This window comes from Camelina sativa, chromosome 16 (assembly GCF_000633955.1).
Source record: "Camelina sativa cultivar DH55 chromosome 16, Cs, whole genome shotgun sequence".
Lineage (NCBI taxonomy): Eukaryota > Viridiplantae > Streptophyta > Magnoliopsida > Brassicales > Brassicaceae > Camelina > Camelina sativa.
Window position 1 is genome coordinate 20041575 of NC_025700.1, and position 14034 is coordinate 20055608.

The 14034-nt window shown below is 36.3% G+C and overlaps 5 protein-coding genes across 6 annotated transcripts in view; 2 read left to right on the forward strand and 3 right to left on the reverse strand.

Moving 5' to 3' along the window:
• LOC109129533 (zinc finger CCCH domain-containing protein 16-like) overlaps window positions 1-1211 on the reverse strand; it is a 1383-nt gene extending 172 nt beyond the window's left edge. Inside the window, exons 1-5 of the mRNA XM_019237809.1 lie at window positions 1065-1211; window positions 611-785; window positions 384-487; window positions 179-274; window positions 6-69 (exon numbers count right to left, since the gene is read on the reverse strand). Of these exons, the coding sequence (XP_019093354.1) occupies window positions 6-69; window positions 179-274; window positions 384-487; window positions 611-785; window positions 1065-1102 (477 nt within the window). The 5' untranslated portion in view covers window positions 1103-1211. The remainder of the gene's footprint in view (window positions 1-5; window positions 70-178; window positions 275-383; window positions 488-610; window positions 786-1064) is intronic.
• Window positions 1288-2071, forward strand: LOC104751407 (50S ribosomal protein L31, chloroplastic). Its single transcript, XM_010473340.2, has 2 exons — window positions 1288-1429; window positions 1523-2071. The coding sequence occupies exons 1-2, from the start codon at window positions 1361-1363 to the stop codon at window positions 1907-1909; spliced, it is 456 nt and encodes a 151-aa protein (XP_010471642.1). The 5' UTR covers window positions 1288-1360; the 3' UTR covers window positions 1910-2071.
• On the forward strand, window positions 4081-5822 carry LOC104751410. The gene has a single exon (XM_010473342.2). It carries the CDS (start codon window positions 4506-4508, stop codon window positions 5301-5303), a length of 798 nt encoding a protein of 265 aa, XP_010471644.1. The 5' UTR covers window positions 4081-4505; the 3' UTR covers window positions 5304-5822.
• LOC104702278 (phosphatidylinositol/phosphatidylcholine transfer protein SFH5) lies at window positions 5712-9174 on the reverse strand. The gene is made up of 13 exons (XM_010473341.2): window positions 9001-9174; window positions 8510-8822; window positions 8316-8415; window positions 7966-8232; window positions 7796-7873; window positions 7587-7688; window positions 7436-7485; window positions 7252-7351; window positions 7060-7152; window positions 6863-6976; window positions 6668-6782; window positions 6203-6576; window positions 5712-6107 (listed from the first exon to the last, which is right to left on the reverse strand). The coding sequence occupies exons 1-13, from the start codon at window positions 9032-9034 to the stop codon at window positions 6009-6011; spliced, it is 1839 nt and encodes a 612-aa protein (XP_010471643.1). The 5' UTR covers window positions 9035-9174; the 3' UTR covers window positions 5712-6008.
• LOC104751411 (bifunctional nuclease 1) lies at window positions 10556-13300 on the reverse strand. Of its 2 annotated transcripts, none has more exons than XM_010473343.2 (11): window positions 13075-13300; window positions 12467-12776; window positions 12193-12363; window positions 12044-12093; window positions 11888-11944; window positions 11730-11795; window positions 11550-11624; window positions 11341-11459; window positions 11129-11220; window positions 10900-10966; window positions 10556-10819 (listed from the first exon to the last, which is right to left on the reverse strand). In XM_010473343.2, exons 2-10 carry the CDS (start codon window positions 12762-12764, stop codon window positions 10905-10907), a joined length of 990 nt encoding a protein of 329 aa, XP_010471645.1. In that variant the 5' UTR covers window positions 12765-12776; window positions 13075-13300; the 3' UTR covers window positions 10556-10819; window positions 10900-10904. The 2 variants fall into 2 exon arrangements, with proteins under 2 accessions (XP_010471645.1, XP_019094165.1); XM_019238620.1 differs by having other exon boundaries at window positions 12467-12772; window positions 13075-13263.

Below are 14034 nucleotides of genomic sequence, written 5' to 3' on the forward strand. Positions count from 1 at the left end.
TTAGCTTCGTCGTATGCCAATGCGCGTAGCTCTTCATAGCTGATATCACCAGTAACGTCACATGGAAAACTAGAAGAAACAAACCAAAAAGAGAAGAGAGAAAAGATCAGACACGTTATAAAGAATGGATAAAGATCAAGGATGGTGAACAAAATGAAGCAAGCAATACTGTACATACTATTTCCAGTGGCCGTAGCATGTGAGTTTCCACATGGGTCTCTCATTCTTAAAATCGTCTTGCATAACCCGCTTACACGCAGCAGGATCCGTGCATCTTTTTTGCATAGAAACCAATAGAAAAAACAGTAAACTTCCAAAAGAAACAAACGGCAAAAGTGTATGATATATATAAAGAAGAAGCATATGGAAACAGATATACTCACTTATGGTCAGCAGACTGCGTCTGTTTACCACCAGTCTGCTGCGCAGAAGCACCAGCAGCAGCATTAGGTGTAGAACCCGTCCGTGACCATGTATTCTCAAAAGGCTGAGTTTGCAAAAAAGCAAAACATCATATCAGTATCACACCATTCATTCAACAGCAAGAAAAGGCACCATTTTTTCTCATCCAAAATAAGAACGGTAATTGCATCTTAAAAGAGGAAAAAACCTGGAACTGATTTGGTCTGCTGGAAGCACCACCACTTTGTACACCAAATCCAAAAGGGTTAGAACTCTTTTGTTGCTGCTGCTGTTGTGGCTGTTGTTGTGAACCAAAGCCAAAGGGATTATTTGGTTTAGCCTGTTGTGGATGAAGAAATCTACAGTTTTCCCCAAACCTACAACTGCAATAACAACACCCAACGACAACAATGGGAATCCAAAAAATTAGGTATCTAACAATTCCGCCACTAGTAGGGATCAAAGTCAAGAAACATCGTTTATACACATTACTTCCGTCGCGCAAAATTAGATTGTTTTCAAATTAAATCCCCAGAATACACAACAAGAAACCTAAATTTCTTCAATCGAAAACTCTAATTAAACAACAACACACAAGCACCAAACTGAGTCAGAACACCCTAGAACAGATGAAGAAGAAGAAGATGAAAAGGGAATTTAACCTGCCACGCTGAAAGTTTCTGCACAGTTCCTTTCTCATTCTCGCTGCCTGCTATAAACCTTCAACTGAGTGTATATATATGATGATTTTGCTTCTCTAAGGAAAAAGAGGAAGGAAGCGTTAGATCGACGACGAATTCTGTAAGTTACGATAATACCCTTAATAACATTAAGGTATTCAGGGGCATAAACGTAAATCCTTGAAATTTCATCATCCTCCTTCTTTCTCTTATCCATCATCGTTAACTTTAGTCGTTTCTACACCAGGAAAAGAGTAAGGTAAGCTCTGAAGGCGAAAATGGCGGTTTCACTCCCGAACTCGTTTCTGCAGATCAATCCATGTGTTCCTTCTATGGAATTGAGAAAGGTAAAGCTCCATTATTGATCTTCATGCTTCTTCGTCTTCCTTCCCCCAAAATCACTAAATTTATTATTTTTTGGGGTTTTTTTTCAAAATAAGCCGGCTATGGCGGCATTGGTTGGCGGCGCGAAAGGAAGAGGGAAACAATCGGCGAGAAGCAGCAGCAACACGTCGGTGCTTCAAATAACATGTCGTAAGAAAGATTTGCATCCAGAGTTCCACGAAGACGCCAAGGTTTACTGTAACGGAGAGCTGGTGATGACAACTGGAGGAACCAAGAAAGAGTATGTGGTTGATGTTTGGTCAGGTAACCATCCTTTTTACCTTGGGAACCGCTCGGCTTTGATGGTTGATGCTGATCAAGTCGAGAAGTTTCGTAAGAGGTTCGCTGGGCTTTCCGAGATTATGGAGATTCCTGTGCTTAAAGGAGAGATTGTTATGCCTACCAAGAAAGGTAAAGGTCCTGGCAAAGGCAAGAAGAAATGATGAGACTAGACTTTTGTTTTCTCTTGGTTAAAAAACTTTATTGTTGTTTGTTTTCAATTGAAAATTGGATACTTTGCTTAGGCTGTTAAAATTGTTTATGTTAATGCTCTTCTGAGTGCAATTTGATTTATGTTTTGTTTGAAATCTATTTGATTTCATTAAGATTGAGGACGAATTTTGGAACTTTAGTGATCTCAGAGCAGTGTTACATATACTATAGTGGACAGCTGAAGAATAAAGCTTTTTTAGCTTGTGAACATTGTTAGAGTTTGACTTTAGTTTTAGATGGCTAGAGAAACATAGCAATGATCCTTTGATTCTTGTGTTCTTGCGAATAAAAGAAAGGATGAGGCGTTTGCCACAGCTTGTGATAATCTCCATCTAGTGTCAAATCGTTCTTAGTGTGCAAGTGTTGTGTTGATTTAGTTGCTTGAGATCGTTTTTTAATTAGATTTACAGCTTGTTGAACATGGGTCATAGTCTATGCAACTGTCTGCTGAAGTTATCAATCAGGCAGAACATGAACTGTGAGTCTGTGACGCAGTGCCTTACTAATAGTAAGCAGAGCAAAAGCCTTGGACTATGGCCATTCCGTAGGTTAGGAATAAGGTTTGCTTGAGAACATAAAAGTCATATATTGGCACTTGACGATTTGCACAACTCTTTTGAGGGGTGCGGCTTCTGTGGTCATGCCTAATACTGTATCTGTGCGACCAAAGTGTTCATTCAAGTTTGAAAGAAAAGCACATGTGGGCTTTCAATCGGTTATATTAAGAACTGTGTGAATGGAAGAAATGGCCCAATCAACCTCACCATAAAATTGCGTTCTTTTGTAAAAAAAATTATATTTTGGGGAGACTACTTTAAAATGTGGTCATAGTTTCGAAATTTTAGCGTTTGGACGTGGTAAAATCAAAACTGTGAGAGCCAAACAGATTGGGATCTTTATACAGTGTCTGATCTGAGCAGTTGGGTAAGGGATGTACTTACATCGTTATAGGGAAAAGTGAGACTAAATCAAACTGAGACCGAGTCAATAATTTTAAGTGACACACATGAAATACTGAACAAAAATGGAGGTGGCTCACGTCAAACAACAATGTGGTATCAATCCAAACCAAGTACTAAACTATGATGTTCGTATACAAAAACACTGTGTAATTAGTAATTCTTTTGGTTGAAGTTGTAGATCCTTTTTAAATGAGAATGCTGTGTGATCCGGAGACGTAAATATCTTAAAGCTCAAAACTGGTAGATACACATACAAAAAGAAGGGTTTGATGAATAAACTAATGTTCTGCTGTTTCCTAGCATAAGAATGATGAAAGATACTGTGTTCGGGTTACTGAAACGATATGTCTAACCGTATCTAATAAAAAACTATTAATTATGCTTGGACACACAATACAAATTGTTGGTTGCGTTAATTTGTCGAAATAATGCATTCGTTTGTTTGTTAGGAGACAGCGTTCGGCTCTGTTGATATGTCAAATCAGCCTTTGTCTGCAATAAACAACACTACTAGCTCCCCCTCTGTTTTATAATCATTATTAATATACAAATATTTGCATATGCGTAAGAAGTTCTCGTTTCTTCGTTGCACGTGACTTATCTTGTGATCTCACGTGGTTCTCGACCATTGTCTTCTCTCCGATTCTTTTCTTTTGTTCGGGATCCATGAACCTCGTAAATGTGTTGTGGATAAGTTATGTTCTTCTTTTTACTTTGACGGCGTCGGCGCGTGACTTTCACGTGTCTTCTTCAAAGATGAAGTCCTTATTTTGTCCATGTAATCAATTACCAATATTATTTAAATTTCTCAAAAATGTCCACTCGAATATTTCGTTATAGATCCCATCACTAATTTTATAGTAAGTTGAAATATATACAGTATATACGAACGATAGCATAAAAGTGAACTATTAACATTTATCTTCGTACAAGTTTCTATAGTGAAAATATTGTGTCGATAGCAATAATTAAATTAGTTATGGCAATTACTAGTAAACACAAGCTAATCATTGTTTTATTTTCATAGACAGGGAGACAAAACAAAACATTGTTTGAAGATTAAAAAGTATTCTCTAGGTTCTTTTCTAAATTTTAATATACTACTAAAGAAAAACCAAAAAGAACAATTACTCTATATTGTGCTCTACCATTATTGGTTGGGTGTCCACAATAAATATAATTAGGTTTTTTCAAAAAAAAAAAAAACATAATTAGGTAAAAACAAAACAATATAAAAATGAAGGGAAAAATGCAAAAAGAGTCATTGAGGATATATTAAAGTATATAAAAAGACCAGTGCTGCGGCTGCGATGGTATTATTATGACTTCGTATCAGAGTGTGTCAGTAGTGTATCTCCTCTCTTCCTAAAACAATCGCTTCACTTTCCCGTTTCAATTTTCCCGGAAAATATCACTGTATCGTTTAGTTTCCCCTTTCATTTTCCCAGAATAATAATCGTAATTTACTTTCTCAAACCTATACTATTAATATTCATCAGAGATCAAAGCATTTTCTCGGTCTCTGTTTCAATTTCACGGAAAAGACAAAAAAATAAAACAGAGTGAGTTAAAAAAAAAAAAAAAGATGAAGCAGTTTGAGTACCATGGCGTGGAGGCGGAGAAAGCGGAAGCGATGAGGAGATACAACAACCGTCGAAGCTTCCGTAACTTTCTACGTTTAGCCGCCGTAGCTTCTCTCTGTTACTTATGGTTCCCGACTGTGGCGGTTTTGTTACAAACCGTCGGCGGTTTGATTTACCGGACCGGATCGGCTTTGATAAACGATCGTACTGTCGCCTTCGTCTTCGCTAACCTAATCGTCGTTTTGATCTTCCTTCTCTCCGGCGAGAGCAACGACGAGAAGAGTAGTAGTAGTAGTAACGAACCAGATCTCTACGATCAATACACGTCTTCTTTCTCCACCGTTACCGTAACCGCCCCCGACGAGAAAGTGGTGGAAGTCGATGTTGATTCGAACAAGCAAATCGTTCCGGCGGCGGAGGTTGAAGAGGCGGTTACGACGAAGAAGGAGATCGTTCCGGCGAATGTGGTGGACTACGATGAATCGATCAAGCAAATCGTTCCGGCGGATGTGGTGGACTACGATGAATCGATCAAGCAAATCGTTCCGGCGTATTTCCCGGAGGTTTCCGCGGATGAGGCTAGTGAGGAGAAGGCGGTTACGACGACGGGAATTTATAGGAGGACGAAATCGGAGGCGAAGAAAAAGAAATCAGGGGCGGTGACAGAGTACCGGAGAACGGAATCGGCGACAGAGGTGGAGATGGAGAGGCTGAGCAGTGAAGAGTTTCGTTTAAAGGTAGAGAGCTTCATAATGGAGACGAAGAGAAGCCTTATTCTTGAAAACGACGTCGTTCAATAATCAAGTTCGAGGACTTGGATCTAGACATGGCCTCGTTGCTTGCTACTACTGCCAGTAGCGATGGCTATGGCCTATGGCTCTGTGTGTCGTGGTAGTCTAAAAAGCTGACTTAAGAGTTAGATAGGGGCAACAAAGTAAAAACTCAAAAATGAGTTTGGTAGTTAATTTTAAAATTAGATGATGCTGGTGGTTTTATTTTTCTGAATTCGCTAGCTTTTATTTTCAATTTTTCATCTTTGATGGTTTATTATGCTTTTTACTAGGCACGTCCACCACAATGAAGCTGAAATACGGAAATACAATATTTCTTTGCTTTATAAATTGTAATCATCAATGTCTTAGATTATAAACAAAGACATTTTTCATAATGACTCGTAAACATATAGGACAAAAAAAAAATGGAGAAAATTATGATCATAGCGACGGAAGCAATGCAGAGACGGAAGTGAGAGAAAATAGTCACTGATATAATAAATAAAAATGTACTTTGAATATCAACACAAAAAAAAAAAAAAAAAACAGTTTTCTGATTTTCCCCCAAAAGTAATCAAATCTTTGCTTAGGAGACCTAAATTCGGATATAAACATTGTTCTCTTCTATATAGGGATTGGTGGTGTATACGAAATTACCAACCTACTCAGAATGCAGAGTCGTATCACCACTTCTCGTAATTTCGTATATAACCAAACCCCAAGCTCCTCTCTTCACCAGCACACCTTCTTTTTCTTGTGATACTTCTCATCTTCTTCTCGGTCTATGTACGCCAAAAGATCATCTTGTCTCACTAAAGCCTCATGCAAAGCCTGAATCATTGGACAGTATGAAGTTAATATTCATATACAAAGACAGTTCCTTTATATATCAATCAATGAAAGAAAAATGGAATTCAGTATAATACCTTTTTGGTAGCGATGAGCTCTGCCTCAAGTGCATCCACACGATAAACAGCTGTGTTAAGCAACTCCTCTTTCTCAGGAGGCATCTCATGTCGCTTCGAGTGCAGTGTTTCAACCTGTTTCTCAAGATCTCCTAGTCTATTAACAACAGAAGAAAACACATTTCTCTCCGTGATAGTCGCAACAGCCGGTGAAGGAGGAAGAGACTCTCTAGCGATTGTTTCATGAACTGAAGTTGCAGACTGGATGTGTCTTTTACTCTGTGGCACAGCCACAGCTGTGATAAGCGTAAGCAAGTTTACAAGGAACGCGGTTAGCCACATCCAGATATGACTAACCAATCCTGTTTTGCCCAAACCGGGAGTACCGTCTGAACCTGCACCAACATATTCCATTACATTGAAACTTTTTTGCATTCATCTGATTTCTGATTTACATATCATAGTATTTAGCTTCCACTCTTTTACCTTCTGAGGCCTTTGGCTTTTCATGGGCCATCCAAGCAACATCCACAACTTTGTCTACCATTGGTGAATCATACTCTGATGAATCAGTAGGATTTGCTTTACTATTGGCCCTAATCTGAAAGTAAGGTCAGGTAATAATTAAAGTAATCTGAACTGCATACTGTGATTTTCACTTCCGTACAATAAAACGCTTACATCTTCACAAACAGGAGTCAGCTTGGGAATACGAATCCCTCTATTTACTTTTGGAGAAGCCATCTCTTCCACTTCAGACCCTGATTCCGCTGTGGAGGTGTCACTCATTTTTATCTATGACAAAAGGATCATTAGTGTTACTGTCAGATGCATATTATCAAAAACAAGTTTCCCGTCTAAGTCCAGAAGACCTTTACCCCAGAAAAAGATGGCTTCTCGCTCGAAGACATACGAGAAAAACTGTTTAGAGCTGAATTATGTCTGCAGAGCGGTCCACCACTTTGAACCATCTACAGGCGGGGAGATCAGTTAGGTAACATTATTCTATTTGTGTAAATCTCTTTAACTAAAATACAGTAAAGAATAGGCTGTGGTAAATCGAATTTTACCTTTAATATCTCTGGATCATTCCACGGACCTTTATCAGATCTCATACAACCACCTCGATCGGCACAGGTGCAAGTGCCACCAAGAAAATCTGGCAGCTGGCTGAAAAAGTTCCGAATATGGTTAGGAAGTTAAATCATATTTTGGACTCATGTCAACCAAACAAGAGGACTGAAAAGTCTCTACCTTGCATCAATCATCTCAAGTAATTTGCTTTGGTACTTGTTACCAATAACCTATTTCAACAACACATCGACAATAGTTGATACGATTAAAGATAATCTTTAAGATAACTAGTGGAAATGTGGATGGATATGCATAAAAAGGGTAAATTTACATGAATCTTCGTGACTGTTTTTGGATCAAGAAATTGTTTCACTGTGGCCCAAACTAGCTTAAAACCAGAACCACCATTGATGATGAACATACGATGAAGTGTCTGCATATAGCAATATATATGAAATGTTACCTCACATTATCTTTTATTAAACTAATATGAAAGAAAACACACATTTGGTTACAAAATCAATAGCAACCAGCCCATACCTCAGGGTAGTTATCATTGTCAATCTTTTGCAGCTGGATTATGAGATCCCTCGCAGGCTTAGAAAAGTTCTTGAATCCCTGCAAAACATAGTTGAATTTTAATAAGATGCCGGACATCAAACAAACGAATACACTAGGGAAAATTAAAAGAATCCAGTCCTTTTACTAACCACGCCTTGGACGTCTAGAATAGTTGTGCTAGAGTCAATGTGTCTCTTAGCAGCAATGCAGCAAGCTGGAAGCTTAATGTTGATAGTTTTCTCAAACTCCCGAACATGATACCTAATGAATCTTTCAACTGTAGTGACTTGCATGAGCATAATTGGATTAACTTGTCCTAATCTTTCAATGTAAACAGGTCTTCCTTCTTTGTCAACACCATGATAACCATGAGGGTAGTATTTCAGAACCTCATCTAACTCTTCAAACTCAAAATCCTATTTGACACAAAATCAAACTCTCATCACATGAATATTGACACGCATATTCAGATTATAATAAAAAAAAACATATAATTAACCTCGAAAATTGTGTCTGTGCCAAAATCTTTCCTCCATTGAATCATATTACTCCACATTAACTTAGTTTTCCCAATATCAAACTTCCTAGCTTTCAAGAATCTAACAGTGAACAAAAGAATCATCATTATCATCATCATCATCATCATCAACAACAATTCGTCAATCGTGAGAGAGAGGGGAATAAAAAGCAGACCTCAACATAATGTGATAATCATCAAGAGTAGGAGGAAGCAAATTCTCAGAGACGAGCAAATGACGGAACTCGTCAACAGCACGCAGCTCCTCGACGTCGTGAATGTCTTCAATGGTGAGAGAGAAATTACGATCGCCGCTTCTCCTCCTGCTGCTACTTTTCTTCTTCAGCGAGTGTCTGAGTTTGCTCGAAGCTTTCGCTGCTTTCTTCTTGAAATTGAAATTCCCGATTCTTGTTTTCTTCTCATCCTCAGATACTTCGAAATCTGACCTCCGTTCTCTTCTCTCATCGTTGCTCGAACACCCTTCAAAACCTGCAAAACAAAAAAATCACAACAACAATAAAATCTCAATTAAACAACAAAAATCCCCAAAATTCTCAACCCAAATTACAGTTTCTCAAACTCAATTCCCTAAAATCCTCAATCCAAAACCTATATATCTTAACCACGATGATCGGAGAAAGGGGGTGAATAAATCAATTAAACTCACAAGGCCTCGCGAGTCGATCAAGAGAGCCTGACATGAGGGAATCAGGGGATCTCCACGAGAACGGGCGGATTCGTAATCGGGCAGCCTCCTCCCAAGAGAGAGAAGCGATTCTTCTTCTTCAGAGGAGAGAAATTGAAAGAGACGTAAAGAGGGACAAGTAAAGTGATGATGATGATGGGGTTTTTATAACCTCATAATTTTTTAGTCTTCTTTTATTTTATTTTATGTAAACTTTGCGTTAGACTTAGAGAGAGATACATTAATTGTTGTTGTTAGCCGGAAAACACCAACGGTAGACGCTAACACCGTCGGTGATTTTTTTTTTATTTTCCATTCTTTAAACACTTTTAAAAACATAATCTTTGCTTTGTTCTATATTAGTTTAAATCCTAATTAACTATTTCTCTTTTTCAAAAAAAAATTTAATTAGATGATTTCCCGTACGCGCCAGTTACCGTTATAATTTTTTTTGTTAGTTATATAAATTCGTTAACAATAAACTATTCTGAAATGTATTATAATGAGAGAATTGTTTACTCTATGATACATAGTAGGCCACCTAACGACCTAAACATATTCAAAATCTAAAATTGTATAAGTTTAGTCGTCTTTAAAATTTACTAAGCTGGTTGAAAATTTGATGTCTAATATTACATAACTTTGCTATAAATTTTTTGGAGTTTGTTCATATATGAGTTATTTATGTACTATTGAAAACCACTTTTCATCTGTGATAATACATGATTTTCTGTTTTGAATATTTCATATTTAAAATTAAAAAATTCCTTTATTTCTTATATTTTTGTTCTATTATTTTTTGCTTTTTCAATAAAACATTGATTATTAATTGATTATAAATATACTTTTTCTATATTTTGGGTGCCCACTTTTGAGTTTTGACAAGTGCTTGTCACACTAATTTGTCCTATGAAACGTATGTTGCGAGATATTTTATTTGTATGGATATGGATTTTCGTTTTTTTTCTATTTAATTTATTGACAATTTGTTGAATTTTATTTAAAAATTTAAACAAAAATAAACCTAAAACAAAAGAAACGCATAGCAAAAGCTATTTCAATAGTACCATAATGTGAATTCCCATCATTATCGATTCACCTAAAAGTCAATAGATTAAGAACTAGTTTTTTACACAATTTAGCTCAACCAAAACCAATTTATTACCACGCATATTGTTAAAATGGTTTTGGGGAAAAATACATGTCTTCGATATAGGTATTTTACTTGAAAATATCAATAATAAAACATTGAGTGAGTTCTGATGTAAGAAAATATATCAAGATATGTTGTAGAGACATTGACTAACAAACAAAACAGACACTGCAGATATGTCGGCAATGTCATCTAAATTGTCTTTTTCTTCCAAACTTTTGTTAACCATGTGTCACTCAAACTAAATCCATTAACATAAATAAACTAATAATACTAACTTGCTTATAAGATTGATGCAACCGCAAGTAGCAACAAAATAATATATTATATTATAAATTGAGAAGAAAAATAAAAACTAAAAAGAAGAAAGAAGCACGAAAACAAACAACGCCGAACACAAGAGTAGACTTCTGATTAATTAGAGCGAGCTTAATTTGCATAGATTAACAAGTAATATGTACACATCACACTACATACATTATACATTTTTCTTTTCTTTTTGGGAAATGGGTAAAGTGCAGAAGCATTCTTCCATCTTCCATCTCCCATCATACAGAGGCGACACTTCAGGCTTCTTCCTTCCTCCACTTTGATTCCGACCAATGACTTTCTTCTTGTTATGTACACAGCCAATAACTGTTGATCGAACTGCCACAAGGAGAAAAACATAAGATTCGAGAAACAATATTTTGGTCATTCAGTATGAATTTTCGTTTATTTCTCCTTACCTCTCTTATGTGTATTTCTTCAGGTTACGTTTGGCCCGAAACTTGCCAAGCTTGTCTCTCCACTCAGCTGTAAATCATAGAACCAACAATGTAATTGATCAGTATAACACTATTTGCTGATACATAAATCAGATTCGACTCGATGCTGTGCTACAGCCACCAATCAGACCAGTATAACACTATTTGAAACCATGAATGTACATTGTGGACATGGAGACAATAAGCTTACCGGCTTCATCATATCGCTCTTCATCAACAGCTTGCATCATGTTGCTCAAAATATTAAACTCTTTCGTATCAAGACAAGCTTGACCATTTGGTCTGCACAAAGTTGAAACGGAGTTTTAAGTTGCGAGTTGTGACACTAAAATCCACAGCAAAAAGATGTGATCAGGTTAGATTGATCTTTTATGCATCTTTAGTAGATGTCTGAAGATTTACCGGTCTTGTTCAATAAATAGTAAACCATCTGAAGCAGGTGCCAGTGTTGATAGCTTTCCTGACTCAATGACTCTCATTCCATCACTATATGCAAGGTACTTGTTCACTTGGATAGGTACCTATAGATGGATCAACACGATATATCAATGAAGACGTATTTATATTTAGCTCAGATGGCAAATAATAAAATAAACATAGTAATGTCTTACCTTGCATCTAACTGCTATATTAATTGCATCTGAAGGCCGAAGGTCGAAGCTGATACAGTCCGAGGCATTACCCACCTGCAATGTACAGTCCCAAAAAAGCAGCCTTAATTAGTAGAGGAAACAAGACAACTGAGTTCCTTAGACTTGAAGGAAGTTGTATTAAGGAAACCAGTTACAAACCTTTGAAAGGTACAACTGGGCAAAGTACGCCTCGTGAACTCTTTTGGTGACTCTAACAAGTCTAACCTGTAGAAAAGTTGTGACATTTTCATGAAAAAATATGTTCACGAGAAGAGGAAAATACATAAATGAGGACAAACTGAAACCATATGACATACTTCGTAACCCATTTTGTCCACCATTTCCTTCACCACTTGATACATGGTAGGTCTTGCCTGCAACAAGTAAAAAACCATAAAACCTCTCTTCAATCACTCTTTACTGATCCAGGGAAAGAAAAAAAAAAAAGAAGACAAGGTGCGATAAAAGCATACAATTTGGACATTGGTCATTGCTGCCATGAGTAATACACTTGGCATCTCCACTGCAATAAAACAAAACGAAATAAGAAACTGAAAACATTCTGAGAGTGAGATAAATATCAACACTTTTGAGAACATCAAAACTACGCTACTACACGTACAGACGATAATGGGAAGGAGAAGACCAGTTCCATCTTCCATTTTCAAAACAATAGCAGGGTGTGGAGCATAATCTGGTAAATGACCTCCTTGAGGATTGTTATGAACACATCGTAGTTGCCTACCATCCCTCATCTTAACCATGAAACCATCTGATCCACTCCTTACTTCAACTAAAACATTCAAAAAAAAAAAAAAAACCCAAAGTTATATAAAAAGGTGGAACTCAAATTCAATCAAACCAGACAAAGAAAATAATCCCACGAACTAGCTTACCAGCTTCCATAACACTAGATTTAACATAATCTTCATCGTGTTCATTAAAATTCTCAGCGGTGCTTCCAGTACCATCAGAGTGAGAGCTGAAAACACACTTAATAGTACTCCTGTTGCAGAATCTAAGAGTGATTGTTGTTGTGGTAACCTGATGAGACTTGACACCTTTGTTCCGATGATTACCCCAGAATTGGCTTCTAGGTTTCAAACCAGTGTAGTTGACAAGTGAAGCACATGCACCACCAACTTGTCTTGGACGAATCGCAGGGCATACAACTGGTGCTTGAAGCGACCTCATCTTCCTTCCTTCCTTCAATACACAATCATCAAACACAAGAAATTTTGAGTATCAATAACATTACCATATCTCTAATCTAAAAATTCTAAAAAACTGGAATTAAAATTTCAGATCATTGATCCATACAACCAAACAATAGATTCCAAAACAAACTACCAAAACGAAAAAGTCAAATCAATCAATGATCTCTATACAATGGAAGGAGTTTAACATATTCATCGAATCTAACCATAGACATCCCCAAAAAAAAAACACCTATTGATGATCAATAAATAAGAAGATCATAAATAGTTTTTTTTGAATCACTTACAAGTGGAAACGGATAAGATCAGATGATCGTGGATGGTAATAAACACTCGCACGAGAGATTGGTGACGACTCTGATCAGATCGATTCAATCAAGAAGAGGATCGAAGAGTTCCGAAGAAGCCAAATAGAGAAGAGAGGATCAATCGGAAGAAGATAGATAGAGAGAGAGAGAGAGAGAGAGAGAGAGAGAGAGAGAGAGAGAGAGAGAGAGAGATGATTCTTCACTTGAGAGGAGTTGAGAGATCAAAGGAGTGAGAGAATCTCCGTTACCTTTATCGACTCAGTTTTTCCATTAATTGTCGATTTTACCCCTTTCACCAAAAAATTTGTTTCATTTTGCCTAACCTTTTTGTATTTTATTTATGGACCAACTTTTAAATAAATTTAGCGATGTTTACCAAACCAAAAACATCCTACCTATTTCATTTTATACTACTCAATTTTTGATTACAAATATAATCTGGTAATTTTTTTTTTATGTTTAGTCCATGTCAATTGTAAAAAATCTCTGTCTTTCATAAGCTAATTGTTTTAAGATTTTTTCTTATTCTTAAAAAATTGATATTGTAAATTAAAAAAGATTAAAATAATTTTTTATTATAATTTTTTCCATATGGCATGCTATCTAAAGTTTATATTTTTTTCTTTCTATCTAAAAGTAATTATAAATTAATTTATAAATAAAAATATAACTTTTTCTTGATATATGTGAAATTGGCAAAAAATCAATTTATTAGGAATATGGGAAGTACTATTTAGTAAATGTAAAATGACAATCTCATATAGATTTTTAAAATAATTAAGGGAAAAAATAATGATACAGTATGTATGCTTTGACATTTCTGGTTAAGGAAGGCATCGATGTGTAAAAAATCTTTAATTATTATTTGACCAAACAAAAACACATGATATTTGTGCCTTGGTCATTGTTATACAATTAGGACACCGTCAATTTCATTTA

Coding starts and splice junctions, on each gene's coding strand:
- LOC104751411 (XM_010473343.2), bottom strand. CDS start 12,764: ATGAGGTCGCTTCAAGCACCAGTTGTATGCCCTGCGATTCGTCCAAGA. Junction 12,094..12,192: donor TCTCCTTCCCATTATCGTCT/GTACGTGTAGTA, acceptor GTTTTATTGCAG/TGGAGATGCCAAGTGTATTA. Junction 11,796..11,887: donor TGGACAAAATGGGTTACGAA/GTATGTCATATG, acceptor ACTTTTCTACAG/GTTAGACTTGTTAGAGTCAC.
- LOC104751407 (XM_010473340.2), top strand. CDS start 1,361: ATGGCGGTTTCACTCCCGAACTCGTTTCTGCAGATCAATCCATGTGTT. Junction 1,430..1,522: donor CTTCTATGGAATTGAGAAAG/GTAAAGCTCCAT, acceptor TTTCAAAATAAG/CCGGCTATGGCGGCATTGGT.
- LOC104751410 (XM_010473342.2), top strand. CDS start 4,506: ATGAAGCAGTTTGAGTACCATGGCGTGGAGGCGGAGAAAGCGGAAGCG.
- LOC104702278 (XM_010473341.2), bottom strand. CDS start 9,034: ATGTCAGGCTCTCTTGATCGACTCGCGAGGCCTT. Junction 8,233..8,315: donor GCACAGACACAATTTTCGAG/GTTAATTATATG, acceptor TGTGTCAAATAG/GATTTTGAGTTTGAAGAGTT. Junction 7,874..7,965: donor TTCTAGACGTCCAAGGCGTG/GTTAGTAAAAGG, acceptor TATGTTTTGCAG/GGATTCAAGAACTTTTCTAA.